Here is a 23,758-nt window from a genome sequence, read left to right as displayed (position 1 = left end):
GAGGCAGCTGGGAGGAAGGAGACCCACCCCCACGGCCAAGCCCCCAAGTGAGGCCCTGCCTCCTGCCTCTGTGGGCAGACCCCTGGAGCTGGGGCTGCCCACTCAGCACTTCCAGCCTAGCCCTAAGTCTGAATACCCGAATATGCGGGCACTGGAGCGCTAAGGTCTGGAGGATAAAAATACTCTGCATTTGGCATCGTGTCAGGTACCAGGTAGTGGGGGAGAAGGCGTCCTCAAGTGGTCTTGGCCCATGGGAGTCCCTTTCACCCTCTTGTGGGCCAGGACCACATTGCCAACGGTGGGCTGGCCTGTCAGTCTCAGCCTCCCAGCCAGGGCCCGGTGGGGCACGGGCAGGTGAGCAGAGCAGGCCTAGGAGGTGGAGGGGGCAGGTAAATGACTAGGGCAGGGGACAAGAGGCCTGCAGAGAGGCCCCAGGCTGGGAGGAATCATGCAGCTAGAGAGGAACCATAGGGCAGACACAAGGAAGGGGGTTTGAGCCCCGCCAGTCCCCCCACCACAGCTTCCTAGGAGAGGGGGTGTGCTTGGCATCCCACACACTCCACCCAGAGCCAGGCCATCTGAGCAGAGTGAGCTCAAAAAGAAAACCCCAAATCGGATTGAGGCTCCTGCTCCCCCTTAATGAGGTTCATTATCAGCTGCTCTGATCCTTGTAAAGCCCAGCAGGCCGGATTAGGGGCAGGCCCTCTAATCGGACTGACTCCTCCCTGCTGAGCAGCCAGCCAAGGCCCCACTTACAAACAAGCCCCCTTCTCCCAAGGGAGCTGGAGCTGCAGGCCACCTGGCGGGGCGGGCCAGGCAGGTGTAGATGAAGGTACCTCCAGCAGAACTGAGAGCACCCAGGCAGGTGTTTCCTGGGGTGGTGGGGGAGCAGGACATGGCGGGACTGCACTGCCCCAGAGGCCTGTCCTGGTGCACGTGGAGACTGATGGGGCCTGCAGCCCAGAGACCTCTGTGGGCAGTGGGGGGCCCCGTCCAGGAGCAAGTGACTGTCACCAGGGCACCTTGTCTCCTGCAGGCCAGGAATGACAGAAGCCAGAGGAAATCACATCTGGCTGGATCCCAGGTAAGGCAGGAGCTTGCACATTCTGTCCGGACCTGAACACTAGCTCTCCAGGCAGCAAGTGAAAGGACACACGAGTGCTTGCCTTAACAAAAATAATTTATTCCATAGCCCTCCCAAGCAGTGAGCAGAGTGAAAATCAAGCATGTGTACAGCGTCACCCACCCCTCCACCCCTGTATGACAGGAGGACCCTCGGGACAGATGACCCTCCCATCACTCCAGCACCCCCACATTAAAAGATTAGCATCTATCTTGGAGACAAAAACCAAAAGACAAAGACCCAGCTCCAAGAGGGCTGAGCCCAAGGGGGAAGAGGCAAAGCACATTTGAAGCAACCCTCTTTTTCCTGAAACTTCACTCTGCCTCTCACAGCTAAGCCCAGAGCAAGGCACTATAGATCCCAACATCTTCCCTAAACCAGGTCCCCCCTAAATCAGCACCACCCTTCATCAGGGCCTGCTAAGCCAGACACCCCCCAGCCCAATGACCATCACCCACCCAGCTGGGCACAGCTGCATGAACCCCACCCTGCGCAGAGGTTTGGGAAGGAGCCAGCCAGAGGCTCTCCTCCCACAAACCTCATCTGGGAGGCCAGCACGACTTCCAGAAGCTTCCAGACTCTACCCTAGAGCCAAACCCTACCCAGGACGTCTGAGAGGCTGGAGGGTGGGCAGGCCACAGAGGGCCAGGAGCAGTCCTTCCTTCTCTGGTGTGACGGCCTCTTCATATCCAGAAGGGAGCAGGATGGACGGAGGCCTGGGATGCAGTGAAGAGTTCCACTCTAGCCCACTCAGCCTGGGGACCCCTCCTTTGGATGGGAGCCTTGGAAACTGGGGCTCACTTGTGCCAATTTAGGGCCAAAACCAAGCAGGAGACATTGCAGCTTCAGCAAAAATGAGGCAGGACTTCAAATAAGCTGAAAAAGAGGGATTTGGTGCTGAGAGATCAGAGACTGAGCCTCCCACCCTCGCTGCCCAAGGCTTTCGTCCCCGCGCTGTTAGATGGACCTGGACCCTGCGCATATCTTTGTGTCTGTAGAACACTCCTTCCAGAAGGCCCAAGGAGGTTCCCTGGAGCAGCTGGTTTTCCTGGATCTCCCTGGACAAGGAGTGGGGGGCGGGGGAGGGAGGGACAGAGGGCTGGAAGAGCCCCAGGGATAGCAGCTCCCTTTCCTGCCGCCCTCCCAAGGTGGACGGTTTAGGCTGCGGGGTGGCTGGCATGGCCCTTCAGCGCCCTCATCCTGGCCCGGAAGTAGGTGTACACGGCCAGCAGGCCCATGAAGGACAGGGAGTACAGCACCACACAGAGGCTGATGTCCAGGTGGGAGAAGTCCCCTTCCAGCACCTGCAGCCACTGGCCTCGGCCCCGCAGGGCCCCAGCCACTGGCTGCCCCTCAGGGACGCTGGGCAGCTGCTTGGAGCTGCGGCCCACTCGTCTCAGCTCTGCGAGGCCTCTGGGGAGGTTCTTCTCAGCCAGGAACTCAGCCAGGAATCCAGCAGCTCCTGTGTCTCGCTTGGTCAAAGGCCGCTGCCCTTTTGGCTGCTCCATCTTATCCCTCTGAAGCTGTGCTATGTGCTCGAGAGAGCCCCGGTCTAGCTCAGATCTGGTCATACCGAGGCCAGCCTGCATCTCCTGGGGGAGACTGTCCTCAAGGCCCTCGGCTGCAGCATCCAGGACGACAGTGCCGGGGGGCTTTGTCTCTGGGCCCACCACGACCTCAGCCTTCTCAGGACCCACAGTCAAATTTCCCGTCACTAGCTCCAGCTGTTGGGTGGCTGCCATCCTCTGTGCACCCCTCCGCGAGCCCGACCCATGTGAGGGATGGTCCAGGACAACATTGCTCCGGGAGAAGTGCGTCCGGAAGAAGCTGAGGGTGTTGCCCACGTCCCACACAGGCGACCCCCGGAGTTCATTGTGGCAGGCAGAACAGAGTTCACGGGGTGGCCACTGCACCTTGGGGAACTGGGGGTCCTCGCTGGGGTCACCTGGGGAGAAACGCACACAGGTGAGCTGTGATACACGGGGCCCACCCAGACCTCATTCTCCCACTCAGAACGCCAGCTTCCTCCTCTGCATAAAGGGCTCGCTGCTGCCTTTGGAAAGGACGAGAAGTATGAGGGAAGGCAGACAAAAATCTAGCTAGCACAGGGCGTGGCCCACAGCCAGCCCAACAGTGGTGCCTCTGGGTGAGGGGGCACTTCTACCGACCCCCACCCCCAGCGCTCCAGTTTCCCAGAGCAGTGAGAACAGCTCCCCTCCAGACACTTCCTCATATTAACCCACGTCTCCCTTTGTCAACTTCACTGCCAATTTGTGCCCTTGGACCAGACGCGAGAAGCCTCAGCTCTGTCTTGCAGTCTTTGGCTGGTCCGCTGGTATTTATCTTCTTTGCATTTTTCTAATATTTTCTGTTTTATACAGTGGAGATATATTACTTTTGTAATTAAAGGAAAAATGGTTTTTAAAATAAGAGTTCGTGGCACATGGTCATTCCACCACAGCCCTCTGGGGTAGGTAGGAATTAGTGGAATTTCCCTCCCAGACGGGCTCCAAGGGGTGGTTGTGGGGCAGCCTGGGGCCTGGACAGGGGAAGAGGACACTCAGGAGAGTCAGGAAGTTGCCCTGACCACCAGGCTGCTGGGACCCCATGCGGGCGGCACTGGGGGCAGAGCCCAGGCTGAACCCCAGAGGGCCTGCAGGCTACTGGCCCCTCGCCCAATGTGGCCAGAGAATGCAAATCAGCCCATCTTTCTTGCAGGAGGCACCTCTCCTAAAGAGTTTAATAGGAAAAAAACAGTTGCTGGCCAGAATGAAGCAGAGCAAGTGATGTAGAAGTCAGAATGGTCATTTTGGGGAGGAGTCAACAAGTAGATTCCAAGGGTCCGGTGAGAAGCGAGTGAGCAGGCCTTGCAAAGTGAGCACTCAGTTTGTACCTGCTCATTATTGTGATTAGTTTGCTCTGAAAGGCCCCCACCAGAGAGGGTCGAGTGCCGCCTTCCTTTAGGTCCCTGGGAGAGAGGCCTTGGCTCCTGGCGCAACGGTGGCAGCTGGGCCTGGAGGAAAGCTGGGAGCCCACTGAGGTCAGAGGGCTAGAGGGTCAAATGGAGCATTTGGTGGCAGGGGTAGGGCAGGGAGGGAAGTGGTGGGAGGACAGACAGGCACATGCTTTCTTTTCAAAGTCCACCAAGAGGCCCCAGGAGACCCAGACCACCTGCTCCGTTCAGCTCCTTTAACCTCGCCTGCCCCGGGCCTTCCCCCCACCTCCTACCCCTGGGAGGTCCATCCCAGACACGCGCACTCCTCTCTCCCCACAGACAAGCCCAGGCTCTTGTCCACAGATGGCTCCCTCCCCACCCACCAGCTCTGGTCACCACTGCTTTCGCCTGTTGGACCCATCAGAGCCCTGTGCCCAGGGAACACAGACAATGAGGGGAACTCAGAAGACAAGGCCTCCCCGTGGGAGTAGTCCCTGGTATTTCTTTGCCAGCACATTTTATCATTAGACCCCTCCCTCCCAGGGGGTGGAAAAGCCCAGCCGTCTCCTCCTTATTGGTTTGAGTAAGGGGCCAATAGCCAGAAGGCAGAACAGGGGAGGCAGGAAAGGGACCCCAACAGGCCACAGGGAGGGGCCCTGGTGCAGGGGAAAGAGAGCAAGAGCACTGGAAGACCAGGATGTTAGAGTGTCACAGCCTCAGTTTCCTCATCTGAAAAATGGGACTAACGATACAGACATACATCACAGGGCTGGTAAGGCATGTGAAAGGACTGTGTGTGCTGTGAAATGCTGCAATACACGGGGTGTTACCCGGGGGACAATGAGTGTCCCCTCTCCTACCTCTGGTCCAAGACTCCCAAGTTCCCCCCCCATCCTCCCTCTGCAGATGACTCCAGCCGTGGAGGTGGCCCTTCCTTACCTGCGAGGCGAGCATTGACCTTGTTGTGGCTAGACCAGAGCCAGAGAACAGCATCGTCCAAGCTCTGCACCCGGTGCATGGAGGCAGCAGCCATCTGCTCAAAGTGGCCGGCGCAGTCTCGGCAGCCAAAGAAGTAGCGGACGTAGCCCCGGATGGCCTGGAGGACTTCCTGAGCCTTGGCTACAGGGAGAGGAGACGTGGTCACAGGGGCCCTCAGACTGCCTGCCTCCCCTCTGCGGGCCCCCTCCAAAGCCCCCCACAGGCCGCCATGGTCACCTCTGCACTGGGGCCCCACACACCTGCCCGTGCAAGGAGGGGCCCAGGGTCTCCTTGGTCTACTTTTCCACCTTCCAGCTGACTTCACCTCCCCTCAAACTCCTAAACCCCAACTTCCCTTCTTTGCCACTCATTCAGGCCCTTGTCACTTACTGACACTCCAGATAAAGTCCAACCTTGTCAGCAAGACACTCAGGCTCCTGGAGACGTGGCTGGAAAGGGAGGCAGGGGCCAGAGTCCCACCACCCAACCCCCGGGCCCCTCCGCGGCCCCATCTTCTTTAGGCTTCCTGCTCGCACTGGCTCCCCATCAGGCCTCCTTCCTCGAGCACTGCAGCAGGAGTCCGTGCTGATCTGCCCTGCACATCCTCTCATTCGTCTCCATCTCCCCCGCCCATCCCCTCCCACTGGGCCCTCTGGACTGGTCAGCGATGACCTCTGAGCACTCCCCCCACTTTCCCGCTCTGACTGATATGGGGCTCCTCCCTGAAGACGCTACCCCCCTAGGCTCCTCTCAAACCCTTTTGTCTCACACACTCCATGTACGTCAGGGCTGGAGGTGGTGGAAATATCCTCGTGCTTGTTGTTTCCAAACTCTCTCTTTCCTGCTGCAAAACCTCCAGCCCTTTAAAAGCCAATCTCCTGGTCTCAGCCCTCTCCACCCACTATGACACCAGCAGCCTGTGCTGTCCCGTTGACCACCACGCCCCATGCCATCGTTCCTGGCAATTTCGGCGCCCACACCAACCCGTGCCTTGCCTCTCACGTCCTCAGCCCCCTCAGCTGCACTTCTCCTGCATCCACCCCAATCGCCCGCCTGCCCACCACCTGCTCTGCCGCTGTCCTGGCCTCCTCTGCCTGCCCTCCGGCTCTGGCCCTCACCCCTTCTCGCCCCCTCCAGGATTTTACCCCTGTAAATGTTTTCTTTTGTCATTACATCACCCATTTCTCCCTTACTATGGGATCATACTGACTGGTAATATCTGCAATAACGAAATCCCTTCTCTGACCTGTTATACCCCAGTGACTTTCCCATTATCTCCAGTTTCTTCCCTGCTCTTCTCTCTTCAGCCCAATCCAACCAGGCCGTTCTCACCACTAATTCACAGACACGGCTCTTGCCAGAGAGGTCCCCAGCTAAAGCAGCACAGCAGCACCCATTCGGCCAACTACGTCCTCCTCCTTGAAATGCTCTATTGGGGGGGGTGGCTCTTGAGATCGCAATGGCTGCTCCTTCTGAGTCTCCTTTGCTGGCCCTGCTCCTCCAGCAGAGGTCCAAATACTGCAGAGCCCAGGGCTCAGGCCTCAGCACTCTTCTCTGCCCACCCACTCATGGGCCCATCAGAGCCAAGGTTTGATCTGTCATCTCGGTGCCAATGAGATACCACAGGATGTGTATCTCTATCCCGGACTGCTCCCCGGAACTCCAGATTCAACCGTCTACCTCTCCATCACCAGGTGCTCAGGCCCAACAACCCCGGGGTCCACCCCGAGCCTCGATCCTGCAGACTCTTCATCCATTCTATCACCGAGTCCTGTCAGCTCTACCTTCAAACTGTCCCCCAAATCCGACCGCTTCTCCCACGTGCACACCTCCAGCTCTAGTCCGGGCTCCGCCGCCTCTCCTGGACTGACTAGTTCCACAGCTTCCAGCTGGCTGCCCTGCCTCCACCCTCCCCGCCGAAGCCCGCCCTCCACCCGGTAATCTTTCTAAAGCATTCATCATTTGCATCATGCCTCTGCTTCGACCCTCCATTGGAATCTCAGCGCTGAAACAGAAACTCAAACCCCTCGCTCACCTCCTCTCCCGCCTCCCGCCTCCCAGGCCCTGACACATGGGCCTCCTTTGGTGCCACACGCACTCCAGACCTGCTCTCTGCACTGGCTAGTCTCTGACCTGTGTTACGGGCTGAAATGTGTCCTCTACAATTCATACTAAATTTCATGTGGAAGTCCTAAGCCCCAGGACCTCAGGATGTGACTGCCCTTGGACCACAGGGTCTTTAAAGAGGTCGTGAGTTAAAATGAGGTGAGGGTGTGTCCTAATCCAATCTGACTGGTGTCCTCCCCAGAAGAGGGTATTTGGTCACAGGAATGACCGTGTGAAGACACCAGGAGAAGAAGGTCATCTATAAACCAGGGAGAGGCCTCAGCAGAAGACAACCCTGCTGACACCTTCATCTTCTACTTTCAGGCTCCAGAAGGTGAGAAAATAAAATCCTGTTGTTTAGGCCGCCCAGCGCATAGCACTTGGTCATGGCAAACCTATTGAAAGCAAACCGATTCAGCCTGGACGGCTGTCTTCCGAGGTGTCTCACAGCTGCTTCGCTCTCACCATCCACGTCTCAGCCCAGTGTCAGCTCCTCAGAGAAGCCGCCCCAGCCCCCTCTCTAAACACAGCACCACCCCCCAGGTCCTCTTACAGCACACTTTGCTCTGTCTTCTTCACAACATTTATCACCATTCCTGAAATGATGTGTTTACTGTCTGTCTCTTGCCACTGAAACACTGTCCCCTTGAGGCAGGGACTTCTTGGCTCGTTTTACTGTACGTGCCACAACCCTAGAGCAGGGCCTGGCACTTTGGAGATGCTTCACTGGCTGTGGCTGACACAGTGACTGGCAGACTATCCCCACACCCAGCAGCTCCCCTCATTCCCTCTGCCTCTGGGGGCCTTCCCTCTGTCAGGGATGGGACGCTCTTCTCTCCTAGCTCAACTCCTGCTCTTCCAACCACTCTCAACTGTAAAAAATAACTACAAAACAAAATAAATGGAGCTACTTTAAAATGGAGTCGGCGCTGCCATCCCAGAGGACCTGCCTTGCACGTCTTCTGCCTCAAACCTCTGGGATGATAAAATAGGGCAAAATCACCTTTGGACTGGGCTTAGGGCACCATTAGGTCCCAAAGAACTGGGCAAAGATGACAGAGAGGCAGTGAGTATGACCACTGGACTGACGGCTATCAGACTGAAAATTAAAAACACTGTTTGGAATTAACATCACTATGTTAGCTCACCTGCACCAACAGAAGTGCCTTCCGTCTACAGGTGTCATTGTTCCCCTTCCCTTTCTCATAAATTCCCTTTACCTTTGTGTCCTAATCAGAACACTGTTTGGGTTTCTGCCTGAATCAGTGCTTCCCCAACAGCTATCCTTTTTTTTTTCCTTTCATCTCAAATGAATGCTTGTTGCCTCTCACTTTGGCCTTTTATTTTTAGGTTAACACGACTCACGTCCTCTTGCCCTTCCCAACAGCATGGAGCATTCCCTCTTTTACTGGACATCCTTCTCTCCCCCTTGGCTCTGGGCCCTGGGGCACCGCAGGGCAGCCCTGCACCCATCCCCCAGCCCACTGAGAGCAGGGACTGTCTCTCTTTCTCCCCTGTCTCCTGCACACTGAGCAGGGCCTGATATACCCCTGATCCCTCAGTAAACATGGCCTGAACTGACTGCCCACCCTTTCGGTCATTAAGCGAAGGTGAGGCAGTGTGGGTCGTGGAGAGCGGCCAGGGCAGGAGGGGCGAGGTGTTTCCCCAGGCTTGCCCTAGAAAACGATTTTTCAGTGGGAAACAATAAAATTGTTCAACGTACTGGGATCGGCCATCCATGTAAACCGTGTACCTGACACCGTTGTTTTCTTTATAGAAGTACAAAATACGGAACCACACATTTTTCATGAAGACTACAAAGCAAGCTTGTGGCCCCGAGAAAGCCAGGGAGAAGAGACTCACACGCCCGAGTTTGTGGGGCACCACCCTGACAGGGTGTAGGAGTGGGTGGCTTCTCCAGGTCCCCCCCTTCTGAATAATGCTGGTCGTGTGTGGCTAGTGGCAAACACAGAACCCCCTCAAGACGGGCCTGCAGCAGGGAGCCAAAGGAGGCAGGAAGGGCTGGGCTGAGGCCTCGGACTCACCCGTTTCTTGCATGTGGTCTACATTTCGCCCAGCTGCCTGCACAGTCAGGAAGTGAAAGAGGACCCACAGGGAGCAGGGAAAGCCCCGAAAGTGTGGCTCGCTCCCCTGGCAGCCGACCCAGCTCACCTTCTTGGCAATCACAGCGCCCTAAGGGACACAGATGAGCGTGAGTGCATATATGTAGAAGAGAAAGAATGGGAGGCGAGGTGACTCCAAGGTCTGCACACGGTCCTAAGACAAATGAGGTCCCTCTCACGTTATCACTTCGAAGGTGGTATTTCCCTTCCTCTGGCTGCACCCACCAAAGAGCACCAGACCTGTCCTCACTCTGGCCTCGACTTCCCAATTTAGACAATGAGGGGCTGATCCCTGAGGTTCCTTCCAGCTCGGATATCCATGAGTTATGGCTTTGTGCCTCTGCGGGCTGCAGTGGCCCACCTTTGCAAATGGCGGGAGCCGAAAGGCACCCTGGGAGAGGGCCAGAGAAGTGACGCTGAGCGCCACGATGTACTTGGAAGCAACAGAGAGCAGTAGTTAAACACCCTCTCACAGGTGGTGTCTGACAATCGGCTTTACATCCCAGCCCAACCACTTACTGGCTTAGACAAGTTACTTAAACTCAGTTTCTTCATCTGCTCAATGGGGATAATATCCACCTTCCACTAGTGTGGAGGGGATTAAATGAGATATGCACGTAGAGAGCTCATAAATAGTGACTGGTGAATTATTACTAGAAGGACCCAACCATCCTGGTCAGTCAGCTCAGTGTTAACCCCTTCACTCCCACAGTCACTGAGATGGGAGAGGCTGCCAGACTCACCTCATTCCTGCTTTCCAGAGCAGTCTGAAAGAAACCGTAGGGAATTTTCTTTCTCTGCTGCTTCTTGAGCCAGTCATTCATGGAGTGCAGGAAGTTCTGGACTAAGGGCTGGCCAGGGAAGTACTATGGGGAGGAACAAGTTCAAGTTGGAGTGAGAAACAAATCCCTCAGAGGCCCCCAGCCCCTGGGATGTGAAGGGGCAGGGCAGACAGGGGGCCAAGGCAGGAAAATCTTCCACCTAAGACACAAATGTGGGTTCCTCACTATCTTGGCTCTGGGACACCTGGCGAGGCGAGGGGAGGGATGGGGAGAGGAGGGAGGTGCTAAGGGGGGCCGGGCAGGGCTCCTGTGTTTGCCAGACCACACGCTGCCATGGGGAGGGGAGCTGACCACCTACCTGGTCACTTCCCAGAGCTGCTGGGAACCCTGGGCCACACAGAACTCTCTACAGCTGATCTTTTGACAGAGCAGCTGATTTGCTGACTAACTGACTGGCTGGGCTAGGCTGGCAAACAGCCTTTCATTTGTATTCCATGTGCTGCCAGTGGGGATAGGCAACCCGGGGGCTTCTAGCCAAGATCCCAATCTTGATGGTAAATCCCAGTACTCTCGGAGGAACATGAAAAGCTACTCTGACAATAAGTCAGCTCAAATCTGATTAGTATCAGCACTTTAAAACCACAAGGACTCCCGGGAGGAAGACAGATATATGCGTGTGTGCACGTGTGCGAGTGCACAAAAACACCAGGGGCTCGGGGCAGGAGGAAGAGGGAGGGAGGGAGGCAGCAGCAGAGCTGGTGAGGGGTTGACACTGAGAAACTTGGGGAAGAAAAAGAGCAAAGAAAACCATTTAACAGAAGAAGGGTTCCGGAGATGGAAATGATCTCTAAGGAGAAAAACCTGCCAAGGATCCAGTCCTCTGGGAAAGCCATTACCTAATTTTATCAAACGTCCTGGGCTGCACACCATCCCCCAGGGGGAGAAGTGGCCAGAAAGAATCTTGGGCTTTGACACGCTACCTCTTGGTCAGCTCACACGGGCCTCTGGGCTCTCAACACAGATTTACAGCTTCCGGTCAGCATTTCTCACTGACCTTTGGCCGTCATCCGGACTTGGAACCGTCTGCCTTCTGAGGCCACGGTGTCAGAAGGATGAGTTAAGGAGCTCTGCACTACAGGAGTCACCCTCCTGGTAGGAGCAGGGAAACACTGGTGACCACACGCCACCCAGTGGCCAGTCCTGAGAGCCACTCATGTGAGGGAGCGAGACAGCAGGGAGTCCCCGCTAGGTGGGTGGGGACAGGCAGGGTTGGGAGATCGCCCGCAGGACACGCAATGCCTCCCAACGGGCACAGCAGGGGCTGACAGGTCCTCAGGGCAGAGAGGCAGAGTGAGCCCCATCACCTTTCAGGCTCCCAGTGGCCCAGGCACATGTGCGTGAGGACATGGCTTAGAAGAGACGTGGGAGCAAGTCTCAGCTCGGCCACCCGCTGGCTGGAGGGCCAGGACAAGGAGCCTCCATTTCCTCTCCGTGTGACAGGATATTGCTCTATGCACCCCGTGGAGTTTGTGATGAAAAAAACGATAGGCTCGTACACAACGAGCACTTTGCAGAGTCTGGCACCCTGTCAGAGCCCAAGAAATGGTGGCTGCTACTATTATTCCCACCCAGGAAGAAGCTGCCCAAACAAGGGCAGGGCCAAGATACTCCGCAGTCTCCAGGGGATGAGGCAAGGCTCAAACAGGCCCTCCGAGCCCGTGCCCTCTGCTCCTAGTCTTGTGTTTGCCTGGCTTCCCTGTGTCCTCTGTCCCGAGGCCAGCCCTGTCCTCCGAGGGGCCTGGCTTCTGGCACAAAGGCCTCCTCCCCAAACTCACTTTCAGCACCTGCTGAGGGTGGGCGCTCAGCTGGTACCACCACGAGGGTGCTGCTTAAGCCTCTGCCAGATTGGCCATTTCCTGGGTCTCATTCTTCTCCTCACATTGGCTGCAAACCGTCCCACTGGCAGCCAAACCGAAAGCGGCTCTGAGTCTGGCTGAGAGATGCAAGCAGCTCACAAGAAACAATTTCCCGGGAGATTCCTTCGCAGTGGGCTGCACTGGGAGGCAGGGTGTCCTTCTCTTCTCCTTCTGAGGGACGCCTGGGAAGCACTCTGGGTGTCAGGCGTGTGTCAGCAGGAAGACAGAACACAGAACTGCTCAAAGACTTTCTCCCTGTGATTCTCTGGGCCAGCCACCCCAGACCTCAGCGACTTGGGGACAAAGTGGCTCACAGGGCCTCAGAGGAAAGGCCTCTATCATCAGGGGCTCAGTCTGGTGGGACCCCCGGGATGGGCCGAAGGCTGTCTTGCCTTACATGGTAACAGCACTCTGTGACACCTCACAGGGTCCTCTCGGTGTAATCATACACGCACGTGACTAAGCCAAGTGGGCCAGAGGGCCAGGCTGGTGAGAGGGCAGAGGGACTAGGCTGACAGGCAGTTCCTGAGGCAGAGGCGCACGTCACCCCAGGGTTACGCCCAGCTGCCCACAGACCTGCTCCCAGAAGCTCAGACCTGGCACCCAGGGCTGTGGGTGGCTGAGTCAGCAGTGAGGTTCTAAGAGGACCAGAGCCCGGATCTGAGTCAGCATCCTCAGCAGCCAGAGCCTAGGCTTTTAAGTAGAGCAGCAGATCTAGAACCAGAGGGAAGGACGCAGGGACAGGGCAGGAGGCAGGTGTACAAGGAGAAGGCGGCCCGCATCCCACCTCCAGAGATGAGGAAGGAGCATGGCGGGGAAAGGGGCACAGGCTCTGGAGCCTGAGACCTCAGGTCAAATCTCCATTGCACCCACGAGGGAGGTTAGAGGCCTCAGGCACATGCTCTGAGCCTCCTGACCTCTGAAATGGGGGTAATACTCGCCACCCTGCAGTGAAGTTAGGAGGATTAAATGGCTGACACACTCCAGGACCTAGGTATGGAGCAGCTACACTTCATGAAGTAGCCACGTGGGCAGGAAACTACAACGGCATAAGGACGGCCTGGCCAGGGCCAGGGACCTAGGTCAAACTCTGCTCAGTGTGTGGGACGGGAGAGAGCAGATTCCGAAAAGGCTTCTTTCCTTCTTCACTGTGGCGTCTATGGGTCCTACTTTCCTAATGACCACACGAGGAGTGAGAGGCCACGCTCCAGGCTCATTCTGAGGTGGACTCCAGCAGGCAAAGTCACAGTCACTGATCAGCTGGGACTATCCCTGGGGCATCTGGCCCCGGCCCCACCCACGCCCCACACAGGGTTGTCCCTGGCATTGCAGGGCTGGCAGGGGGCATGGCTGAGGCTGGAGGGTAGCAGCCCATGGAGGCCTGGGACAGTTGTGGGGCCAGATGTCCAGCCAGACCACGAGCTCCCGGAAGAGGGCCGGGGCTGACTGCTGCAGGCAGGGGTGTACATGACACCCCAGAATTGCATGGACGAGGGAGGCCAGGGGCCTGCTCACCTGGGCCAGCACTGCCATAAACTTTTTCAGGGCCACCAGGCGCTGCCCCTCCAGGACAGAAAACTTGCCCACTTCTACCCGCAGGATGTAGTGCAGCGCAGATTCCAGGTCGGCCATGTAGATCTTAGAGCTGAGGAGCCAGACAAAGGCAGAGAGAGAAAGGGTATTAACCACGGGGCAGGGCTGGGGAGGAGTGCCCAGGGCCGAAGGGAGAGAAGAGGATGGCCCCTGCGGGCCGGCCCAGAGTCCTGTAAGTTGGCACTTGGCTCTGTAACTAGCTGTGTGACCTTGGATATATTAACTTCTCTGAGCCTCATCTGTAAGATGGGCATAATAATAAATTGCTCACAGGTAGGTGGCTGAGAAAATTAAACAAAAGCACACATGTACACACCCCTCAGCAGCTCCTGGCATAGAGCAGGGGTTCCCCCTCTGCAGGCCCAGGGCCAGGCCCTCCCGTAACTCACTAAAGGTGCTTTAATCAGGCTACTAGTGGAAGGTTGAGCTTCATTCTCTGTTCTGACCAAAGACCCATAGGGACAAACAGACCAACAGGTGTACCCACACCTCATGGCTCTGGAAAAACGGGACCCTCTTTGAAAGACCAAGGGTTTGGCTGCTCACTAAGCTGGGCGTGGCGGGGTCAGGCAGGAAGGAAAGTGGTATGTGTGTTTATTTGGGGGCTGACGTTCTCGGCTGCCACACCTCGGGTGTGAGGCGGGGCTCCATCTCACATCTCCTGGGCTGACCTAGCCCCGGAGGAAGGGCTGCAGGCTCTAGATGCCCCCTTGGGGCCTGGGCTCTGGGCTCTCATGGGAAGGACCCCCCAGGTTCTGGCTGCTTCTCCAGCTGCCTCCTGAGACCTGAGTTCTGGCCTCAGATCTACAGGGAGCTGGTGCTGGGAGCTGGGCCAACTCAATCTATCTCTTTGGGCCTCAGTGACATCCCTGTAAACTGACAACTCCTGTCCCACCTACCTTTTAAGATTGGGGGGAGTCAAAGAGGTCAGCTAAAGGGATGGGCACTGTGACCACCCGGCAACAGCCTCCCTCTGCTCCACTCTGGTAGCCCTGGGCCTCATTTACCTCTCCATTCTTGTGTTCTGCCTGAAGGAGTGCCCTCATGACTAAGAGATAATATATGAACGGTACCCAGCACAGAGTTTGGCACATACGGTCAGTAAGTGTCAGCTATTATAATAATTTGAATGATCTGAATAATCATAATTTGAATGATCATAATGACCATTTCCAACGCTTAGTCTCTTTCCTTCTCCCCTGATTGACTAAAAATCTCTCCATTACCACCTTCCACCCTTCAAGTCTGGGATGCAAATTCCTTCTGGAAATCAAATGACCTTTCCCCCAATTCTCTGTGCAGCCCCCTCTAGAGGCTGCCTTCCCGATGCAGCTCTGAGCTCTCAGGTCAGCCAGTTCCACTTGGTACACCGCTGGGTGCCAGCACAGGAGGGCTATGACCTTATCTCCTGGCCTCCCAAAAGCAGGAATTCTACCATGAAGGCAGAGCCTCGGAGCCGCAGAGAAGAGTAGCTTTTTCATGCTCACAAAAGTGCACAAAGGTACAGGCTACTTCAAAACATAGTGAGCCCCTCAGACACAGCCAAGTGAGGTCGGGTGCCCTCCTAGAAGGCACGCTGTGAATGGACTGTAATCTGTGTGTGGGTAGGGACTCCTCTGCCCTGCACAATCTGCATTCCTGGTGCCTCGCACGTAGTAGGCACGCACAACTACTTGCTGAAGAAATCATTGTTTGGGTGGGAAGCTGGTTTGGAGGCCACAGATTATCTTCCCCAAGTTGATGCTACTTGTTTATGAATAGAGTTAAGCTTAAGGAACATGGGCACTGGAAGGCATTCATTCCATCATGAAGGATACAAGTAAATGTTGTGTGGCGTCACCGACAGTCAGCAGACACTGGGGAGGCCACCAGTTGGCTGCGGCTACTGCCACACGTGTAGGACTCTCCCATGCATGGCCAGCAGCTGGAAGGGCCCCCAAAAGCCAAGGCCAGCCCTCAGGGGGTCTGGGCTCAGGATGGCACATGCTAAGCCCATGACAGGGAACAGAGTGGTATGAAGGTCGGATTCTGTGAACAGAGGAAAAGCTGGGGTGGGGAAGGGACGAGGAGAACTGGCACGGGCTTACCGATCTGCAACCTTCCACACAGTGGGAGCTATCGTGTTAGGAGTGGTTGGCGCGACCGTGGTCTGGGCAGCCTCCCGGGTGGCCCCGGCGAACCTCTGCAGGTAAGCAGTGTAGAAGGACCTGGATTCCACAAGCCTGCGAGGGAAGTGAGCCACGGAGGAGAGGCAGTGAGTATGGAGAAAACAGCCGCAGAACTAAATATTTGAACTTGGTTCTGTCTTATCCTCACGAGGTCAAAATCGGGGTCCTCGTGCCTCACGTTAACCTTTCTAGTCACTGCTCAAGCTGTGGAAAGGCTCTCTGGCACCAGTCTGATATGACAATCCCATCTGGAAAAGCAGCTAACCTGCCCTGGAGGGGCTATGGGACAGCACCTCTGGCGACACTGCTAGCTCTGCCCGTGGACAGGATGGCTGGGTCTGACCACCTTCCCCAGAGACCAAAGCACACAGTGGCAGCTGATTTCAAGGAGGCTGCCTGCTCATAAGCTTGCGCTGAGATACCAGAGGGGACATTAGTCCCCAAGGAAATCAAGGGGGTTTGATAAGTGATTTTTTAAAAACAGCAACAACAACAACAAAAAAAACCCTAAAATTCTCAAATCCTTTTACAATCCTTTTGGTTTCTTCCTCTCTTCTGACAGAGAGGAGTCCTCAAGGGCGGGAGGCGTCTCCTGGTCAGGGCCCTGGGGAGGGAGGGAGGTGAGGACGAGCAGCAGTGTGATGGCCACCCCAGGGGGACTGACTCTGGGAAGCAGTGCTTTCCACTCGGCTGTCCTGGCCTGATGTTTATCGATGAGCAGATGGCTCAGAAGCAGCATCGTCACAAACAATTTTCCCCTCCACCAACTCCAAGTGAGGAAAACAATGCCACCTCTCCCCACCAGGACTGTCCTTTCTGGGCCTGCACAGAGAGTGAGTCCCTCCCGCCCCCCCTCCGGCCATCATGCTACCTCCCCAGCAGAACCCTCTGATAAGGCTCAGCACTGCCTGGAGATGGGGCTGGTCAGGGCAGGTGGCTGCCCTGCTCAGCCTCACTGCAGGATGGCACGGATGGCCCTGGGCATGGCGGCAAGCCTTCGTCTCCCTGTCCTGCTTGCAGGGCCAGGCTGACATCAATCACATGCCCGGGGAGGGCACCGAGGCACCATCTGGCCCCATTTAACGGGCCATTCAGCAGCAGGGGCCTGACAGAGGGGCTGCGGCTGGCCTGATTGTTTTCTCTTGGCATTTTGGAAATGGCTATTGTCTGGCTTCTAATGAACTTTTCTGCAATTAGAAAACCAAAGGGAGGGAGGGTCAGGCACATAAGTGTGTGCCAGGCCCGCAGCCTGCCAACTAGTCTGTGAACACAGGCAGACCGGGAACAGGGCCAGGGCTGCGGTGCGGACAGTGCAGACCCGCCAACGCTGGTGCACCAGGAGGCAGGACTCCTGCGCTGGGCTTGGGGCTGGGGGCAGCGTTCTGGGCCCCGTCTCCTGGCTCCTGTCCCACACCCCACAGGCACACATCTGCTTCTCCTGCAGAGGGTGCTCCTCATCTGCCCATGGATGCCTCCCTTAGAGGAACTGTGGGAGAAAGAACTTGTCAGCCCCTGTGAAAGGCTGGCAGCCTCTCTAGGCAGAAGAAAGGATGGGAGCCTAGGGAGGGAAGAGACGGAGCAGAGAGACACAGCACTCACACGGGAACCCGGGAGACAGAGCCATTCCGAAACAGCAGGTAGCAAGACGGGAAGTCGGTGACACCGAACTTGCTCACCACGTCGCCCTCCGTGTTCAGGACCCTGCGTGCCGCAAGGCCTTGGCGCTGGGACAGGTCCAGAGTCACCTGCAGAGACAGCAGACATCTGGGGACCAAGCCACTGGGCAGCGGGAGCCCTGGGAAGACACCTGGGTGGCAGCTGTGCTCCATCCACTCGAAACTGTTCAAAGAACACACTATTGCGATGAGTGAGAGTCTCATGCCACCAACCATATCTTACCCCACAGGGAACAAGAGGCTAACACTGCCCCGAAGGGGGGGCCATGGAACTGTGCACCCCACAACATGAATCTGCTAGGAGAGCCCCAACTCAATACGATTTTCTTTCCGATGGAAGCAATTTGTAAAAGACATAATAAAATGTGGATTCACTTTCGTTCTTATATTCATCTATAAGACTTTTTATTTCTAGTCCAAATCAGAGATAACATACTGAGTCAGACATGACGATTTTATTTTTAGAATGAAATGGAAAAGGGAGAAAGGATATTAGCTAACATTTATTATGCATAATTAATATGTGCTACAAAAAGATTGCTTCATTTAATCTTCAGAATAACACTATGAAACAGGAACTATCATTAGGAAACCAGGTGAGGGGGCCCAGTTTACTAGGACTGCCTGGGTTTGAATCCTGGCCCCACCGGCTTAAACCTCTCCCTGACCCATTTTCCTTACTTGCAAAATTGTAGTGATAATACCAACCTCAGAGGATTAAATGGGTTAATTTTTAAAAAGAGCTCATAACTATGACCTATTGAAGGTACACGTATGCATTCACTTAAAAAATAAAAACTCTTATTGTAGATGAAGAAACAGAGGCTTAGAAGTGAAACCATGTGTCCAGGTCACACAGCTAGCAAGTGCCTGAATTGGGCTGTATCAATCCAGTTCAGTCCGGCTGCAGAGCCTGGGCTCTTGGCCACAGTGCCCCCCCCCCCCCCATCGCCTCTCACTAACCATCCCTGAGCACCTCTATATGGACACAGTCTACAGGGGCCCCTGTCCTTTACTCAGGTGACTCGGGGTTGGGGTAAGGGCAGGGAGGGGAGCTCTGATTCCAATGAACATTTACCCCTCACTTCTATGTGAGGGGCATGACCCCGAGGCCTGGGCTGGGACACCGGAGGGGTCAGGGAGCTGCAGCAAAGCTCTGCCTCCTCCCCAGCTCCCTGAGCTTCCCTTCTCAGGGCTGAGAACCTGGAGACAGGGCAGAGCTCTCCACTGTGCTTGAGGAGTTTCAGGAGGAAAACCATTCAGAGCTAGCAGTGGTGTTTAATTTCATCCCCTCTCTCACGTCTCATCTGTCCCCTTGCACTGCCTTGGAACGACTCCCATGCACTGGCCCGTCCCACCTTTGTGTCTGGGAAAAGCCCGCACATGGTCTGGAGAAGTCCGTGAGCCAGTGGTGGAACAGTCAGCTCTCTGCACCAGGCCACGGCAATGGATCTTTATAAAGCACCCACTCTGTGCCAGTTACTAATTCAGGGCCTTGACCAAAATCGCCTCCTTTGACTTTCTCAACAATACGCTGAAGGAAGGTAATTATCACTATTTTACAGACAGGGAAATGAAGCTCAAAAAGTTGAGTAACTTGATCAGGACATATCATGTAAGTGATAGAGCGGAAATTCAAACCTGCCTGGTTCTGTTATCTGCCTCACCTGGCAAGGGAACCCATTTCCTCATGAGGGAATGGATGATCTCTGATGTTATCTCCCTCCCATTTCTTTTTATTCCAATTCTAGGGGGGCTGGAGGGGGGCCAGAGTGGAAACACCATGGGCTCTGGAGGCAGACAGACCTGGTTCAAACCCCTGCTCTATGAAGTCACTGGCTGTGGGATCTTGGACATGTTACCTGGTCATCTTCGTTCATTGCGAAGATTAGCCACTATGCGTGCTAGCAATCTAATCCAATGCTCAATAAACAGCAGGTGTTATCATATTTGGTTTCGATGAGGGAGATAAAAACAGATACAGGACATGTAATGCACAACACAGTCAGGAACAGTGTATCACGTAACTCTGTACACTGACAGGTGGCAACCAGACATACTGTGGTGAGCAATGTATACAAACGTCTACCTGAAACTAAGACAGTACTGTATGCCAATTACATGTCAATAAAAAAATATACACAAAGGTTTTAAACAGAAAGGTCTAGCTCCTACACTTCCCGATTCTCCCAGCAGGGGTCAGGCCAGTGCTGGGCTCCAAAGGGCACACGGCAGAGACCCGAGAATTTGCCGGAACAGGCCTGCTCCTGAACTGGCTAGGGTGTCTCTCAAGGGCTACCCAGGAGTTGCAGGGACCCGAGGGAGGCTCACCTCTCTACCCAGGTAGGAGCCTTCCTTTTCAAAGATCAGGGCCAGGTACTCTTCATCGTTTCTTGCAAAGAACCCATTAATCTCCTCCAGCCTGCAAGAGACAATGCTGGCAGTCACTCTCCATCCACAGTTGATGGGAATGAAGCAAAACTGCTGGTGACACCAGATGTGGCTGACACCGTGCTACGAGCACATCCACACAAACCTCTTCTGTTTCCACACAAGGCTTCATGGAAGTCACCCTCCTCCTGCCCTCCAGTGGGAGTAAACCAAACCCTAAGTCTCAAAGAATAGTCCCCCTTAGCCAATCCTGGTTCATCTCACCCACCTAGTTGATTTGCTTTTTCATACTGTTTCTTTTAAGAGTCAGGAATGAGTAGGACGTGGTCTGGGGAGGAAGACTGGGAAGGGACACTCTGAGGCCATTTGTGTCTGTGTTCTGGGTAAGGCCCAGGCTTAGTGAATATGGATTTCATTGGTCCCCTAAGAGACTGGCGATCAGTACCCACCAGATACACAAGCCTCGATCTGTGGCAAGTCATTACCAACTGGGAGGTTTCCTTTTTCCTCTCCTGGAGCAGGCATATACAAGGAATTAAAAAATCAAAGTCCTGGGTACAGGAGACCTTAGAAGCCCTCTCATTCAGCCTCCTTATTTCAAGATGAGGAAACTTGAGGCCCAGAGCATAGGTAGAAATTAAGAAGGTGGCACATTTTATTATCCCCCCAAACCAGAGAATTAGGCTACCAATTGTTTTCATAACTCGAAATTTCAACAGAAAATAACTGCATGATACAAAAATGATCTGCTTCCTTACTCTATCTAATTAAACCCAAAACATCACAAATGCTTAAGAGGCCAGCAGGGGAGATGGCATTAAGGAACTGCTTCTTCCTTTTATCCCCCACCTGAGGACCTAGTTCCCTCTACGGGGTCCAGTGACGTGGCGGTGGTCACCTCGAAACAGAAGATGCAACATGGGGCCCGTACTAGGGTGCAGCCCAATGACAGCACGATGGAGATGCCAGAGAGGTGGGGGCCAGAGCGTACCCGTCAGTGGATGAAAAGAGGTGTGCACTCTGGCCCCCATCTCCCTAGCATATCCGTTTGTGCTGTCCTCGACTGGGCTCCAGTACTGGCCCCATGTTTCATGGTGTCATGCCCTAATTCTCCCACAGAGGGGGACATGTGGATGAAAACTGCACTGATGAATCCAACTCACAATGACTCTTTTATCATTTTTCCTAATTCTCCATCCTCCAGAGGGCCTCACAGAGACCCTGGACCCAGCCTGTAGTCTCGGTGTGGTTTGGGGGTTCCACAACCAGACGCAGGAAACACCCATGCCAACCTGTACCCTGCTCCTTACTTCTTCCATTTCTCAATGACTGTGTCTCTGTCTTGTTTGCTTACATCTCTCATGGTGCATTTTCAGCACCTCATTTTCCTGGAAAAGAGGTAATCCTGGAGGCGAATATAGGACACCAGCCACTGTGTCTGACGCTCTGCGGCTTGGGGAGCAGCGTCACAGCCCCGTCCCCCAGCCACAGCCATGGCTCAGGAAAATGACCACCCTCATTCTACAGAGACAGGGCTTTCCTCTTCTCAGTCCCCTGCCCCCTTTGTTTCTAAATGGTACTTGATCTCCTTTTCCGCTCCATGCCCACTCTTCCCAGTGAGCATTTCCAGTGAAATTCTGCTGTATCTCCAAACGTTCCTGGGAAGCAGCAGCAGGCATGACCTGAAGAACTCCGGTCCCTTTTCCTTCCCACACGGCGGGGCAGGTCAGCCCCAGGAAGACAGGGCACCTGGGTAGGCCCTCCAGTAACAGGAGGGCCTCTGACCCACTGAGATGTCTGCCCCAAAGGCAACAGGAAGAACCAACCTGGGTCCCCTTTCCTGCTGCCCCCACCGCCCGCTTGCCTCCAGGTCTGTGATTGCGGCCCATGCGGCACAAGCCTGCCCCAGCCCCCAATACCTGGCAGGCTCCAGTGGAGGACAGGCAGGGGGCCACGTGTCACTATGAGACTCCAGTGCATCAATGAGCCTCTCCCGCAGCGTCTGCACATCAGCACCAGCCACTGCAAATGAAGACACAGGGAGGGAGGTGAGGAGAGCAGAAGGAACCCAGTGCTCCTGTCAGCGTCACACATAAGAAATAAAGGGCCCAGGGCCACTGGTTCTGAGAGAAACAGGGCATGGTCAGTCCACTGCACTGGGGGAGGGGGGGGCGTATAATGCCCTACTCTATGCAAGGGGACCCAATGCTTGGCGGGAGGGCAGTAGAGTCCCCCAGACCTGGGCCTGTGAGGCTCCCAGGAGCTGTCTGGCATGGCTCTCTGGATGCCAGGCCTACTGTGACATGATGGGCTATTCTGGTAACATGGCGACACTCCCCGCTCCCAAGACCCTGGATGGGCCACAAGGAAAGGGCCTGTCAGCCTCGTTTCCTTAAGGCGTCTTCCAGTCTGGCTGGGAAGTACAGTTAGGAAAACATACTCAGCTTTCAGTGGGGAACGGGTGGGGCTTTCACCCCAGTAGAAACCCAGGTAAAAGAGGCAGGGCGAGGACCATGGGAGCCAAGAAACCCACCTGGCAGTGTTGTCCCTGAGCCATTCTTGGAAAAGGCCTTGAAGAACTGGAAGTAAACACACAGGCAAGAGTCAGTGACGGGGGAGGGGGCGCTGAGAACACAGCACCTGCATCTGACACCCAGCTGCTTCCTTAATGGGCTGACTCTGGGCAAACCACTTAAGTTTTGTGAACCTTAGTTTCTTCATGTGTAAAATGAGAACAGGGAGGTTTTGGTTCTTGTTGCTGGATGCTGCTTCCTTCCCCCACTGTCCTGGCATATAATCCCTCACCCCACAGCCGGGAGGAACCACACTGTGGCAGCTAATCCACTTTACTACAGGTGGGCTGTTGCTACAAAGCACCAGAACCCAGCACAACTGGAAACCATACAGTGTATGAATGAAACTGGAAGACCACTGCTGTTTTTCCTTGTAGATACATCTGAAAATATAAAGTGAAGTCACTTCATATGCCTCCTGGGAAATGCTAGCTGCTCCCTGGGGCAATCTGTCCTTGTTCCTCATCTTGGAAAAGGGGCTTGGAGGGTGTTGTCTCTGTCCACTCAGAACACCCAGCCTGGCCCAACAGACACCCCATGAAGGGAGGGGTCACCAGGTTGGTCCTATTAAAGGGTGGGCCTGAGCCTCTGAAGAAGCAAGTCTTGTTACAGACAGGCTCATTTAACTCATAGCTTTGTTCTTTTCCCAGTTACGTGACACTCCAGGCCCAGTCTGTCACTGCTGGGGTGAGAGAACAGAGGACAGACAACTCCTTGTTATCTGGGCTTCTGTCTAAGTAGACAGGCAGCTACCAGAGCTCAGGAGGGTACAGAGTGCAGCTGTCCTGACAGACAGCCACTTCACTGCCTGGGGAAGAGGCTGCAGGCTGGGAAGAGGCCTCTTCCTGAGCTCTCTAACCTTGGGACCACTTGTATCTGCCTACCTTTGGCCCCCGCCTCCAACACCACGGCCATCTGGCCTTATCCCAAGCTGGTGGTTGAGTGAGGGCCCTGGGGTCTGCCAGACCTGGGTTCATGGCCTGACGCTGCTACACTTGGGCTGTGTGACCTCGGGCAATCATTAATTTCTCCGAACCATCTCTTTAAAACGAGGATGACACCATCTCCCTGGAACAACTGCTACGAGGAGTCCATGACAACACATCTAAAGTGCTTAGCGTGGTGCTGGTCCATACAGTACATACAGGAGGGATCACTAAACGTTCATCCCCTTGTTCCTACATTTTAAATGCTAGGAAACACCGATTACCTGGCACTTGTTTGTTCCAGGCATCTGTGGGCACCAAACTCAAACCCAGGGGCCACCTGCCCCCATCTCCCACCGGAGGAACAAAGATGCAAAGAAGCCACCTGTCTCTCCCCACCTGCAATCTTCTGCTGCCTTGGTCCTCACCTGGACCCTAATTCTGCTCACTGCTTTATTCTCTCTCTTT

The 23,758-nt window shown here is 55.1% G+C and overlaps 1 protein-coding gene across 1 annotated transcript in view; it reads right to left on the bottom strand.

The window, feature by feature from the left end:
- Window positions 1-1,162: 1,162 nt before the first annotated feature.
- Window positions 1,163-23,758, bottom strand: part of QSOX1 (quiescin sulfhydryl oxidase 1) — a 38,484-nt gene continuing 15,888 nt past the window's right edge. The window contains exons 3-12 of the mRNA XM_019733137.2: window positions 22,325-22,370; window positions 21,711-21,813; window positions 19,732-19,822; window positions 17,324-17,469; window positions 15,644-15,778; window positions 13,479-13,608; window positions 10,009-10,131; window positions 9,188-9,335; window positions 4,998-5,177; window positions 1,163-3,068 (exon numbers count right to left, since the gene is read on the bottom strand). Of these exons, the coding sequence (XP_019588696.2) occupies window positions 2,281-3,068; window positions 4,998-5,177; window positions 9,188-9,335; window positions 10,009-10,131; window positions 13,479-13,608; window positions 15,644-15,778; window positions 17,324-17,469; window positions 19,732-19,822; window positions 21,711-21,813; window positions 22,325-22,370 (1,890 nt within the window). The 3' untranslated portion in view covers window positions 1,163-2,280. The remainder of the gene's footprint in view (window positions 3,069-4,997; window positions 5,178-9,187; window positions 9,336-10,008; window positions 10,132-13,478; window positions 13,609-15,643; window positions 15,779-17,323; window positions 17,470-19,731; window positions 19,823-21,710; window positions 21,814-22,324; window positions 22,371-23,758) is intronic.

This window comes from Rhinolophus sinicus, linkage group LG17, assembly GCF_036562045.2.
Source record: "Rhinolophus sinicus isolate RSC01 linkage group LG17, ASM3656204v1, whole genome shotgun sequence".
NCBI classification, from domain to species: domain Eukaryota; kingdom Metazoa; phylum Chordata; class Mammalia; order Chiroptera; family Rhinolophidae; genus Rhinolophus; species Rhinolophus sinicus.
This window is presented reverse-complemented; position numbering and strand designations above follow the sequence as displayed.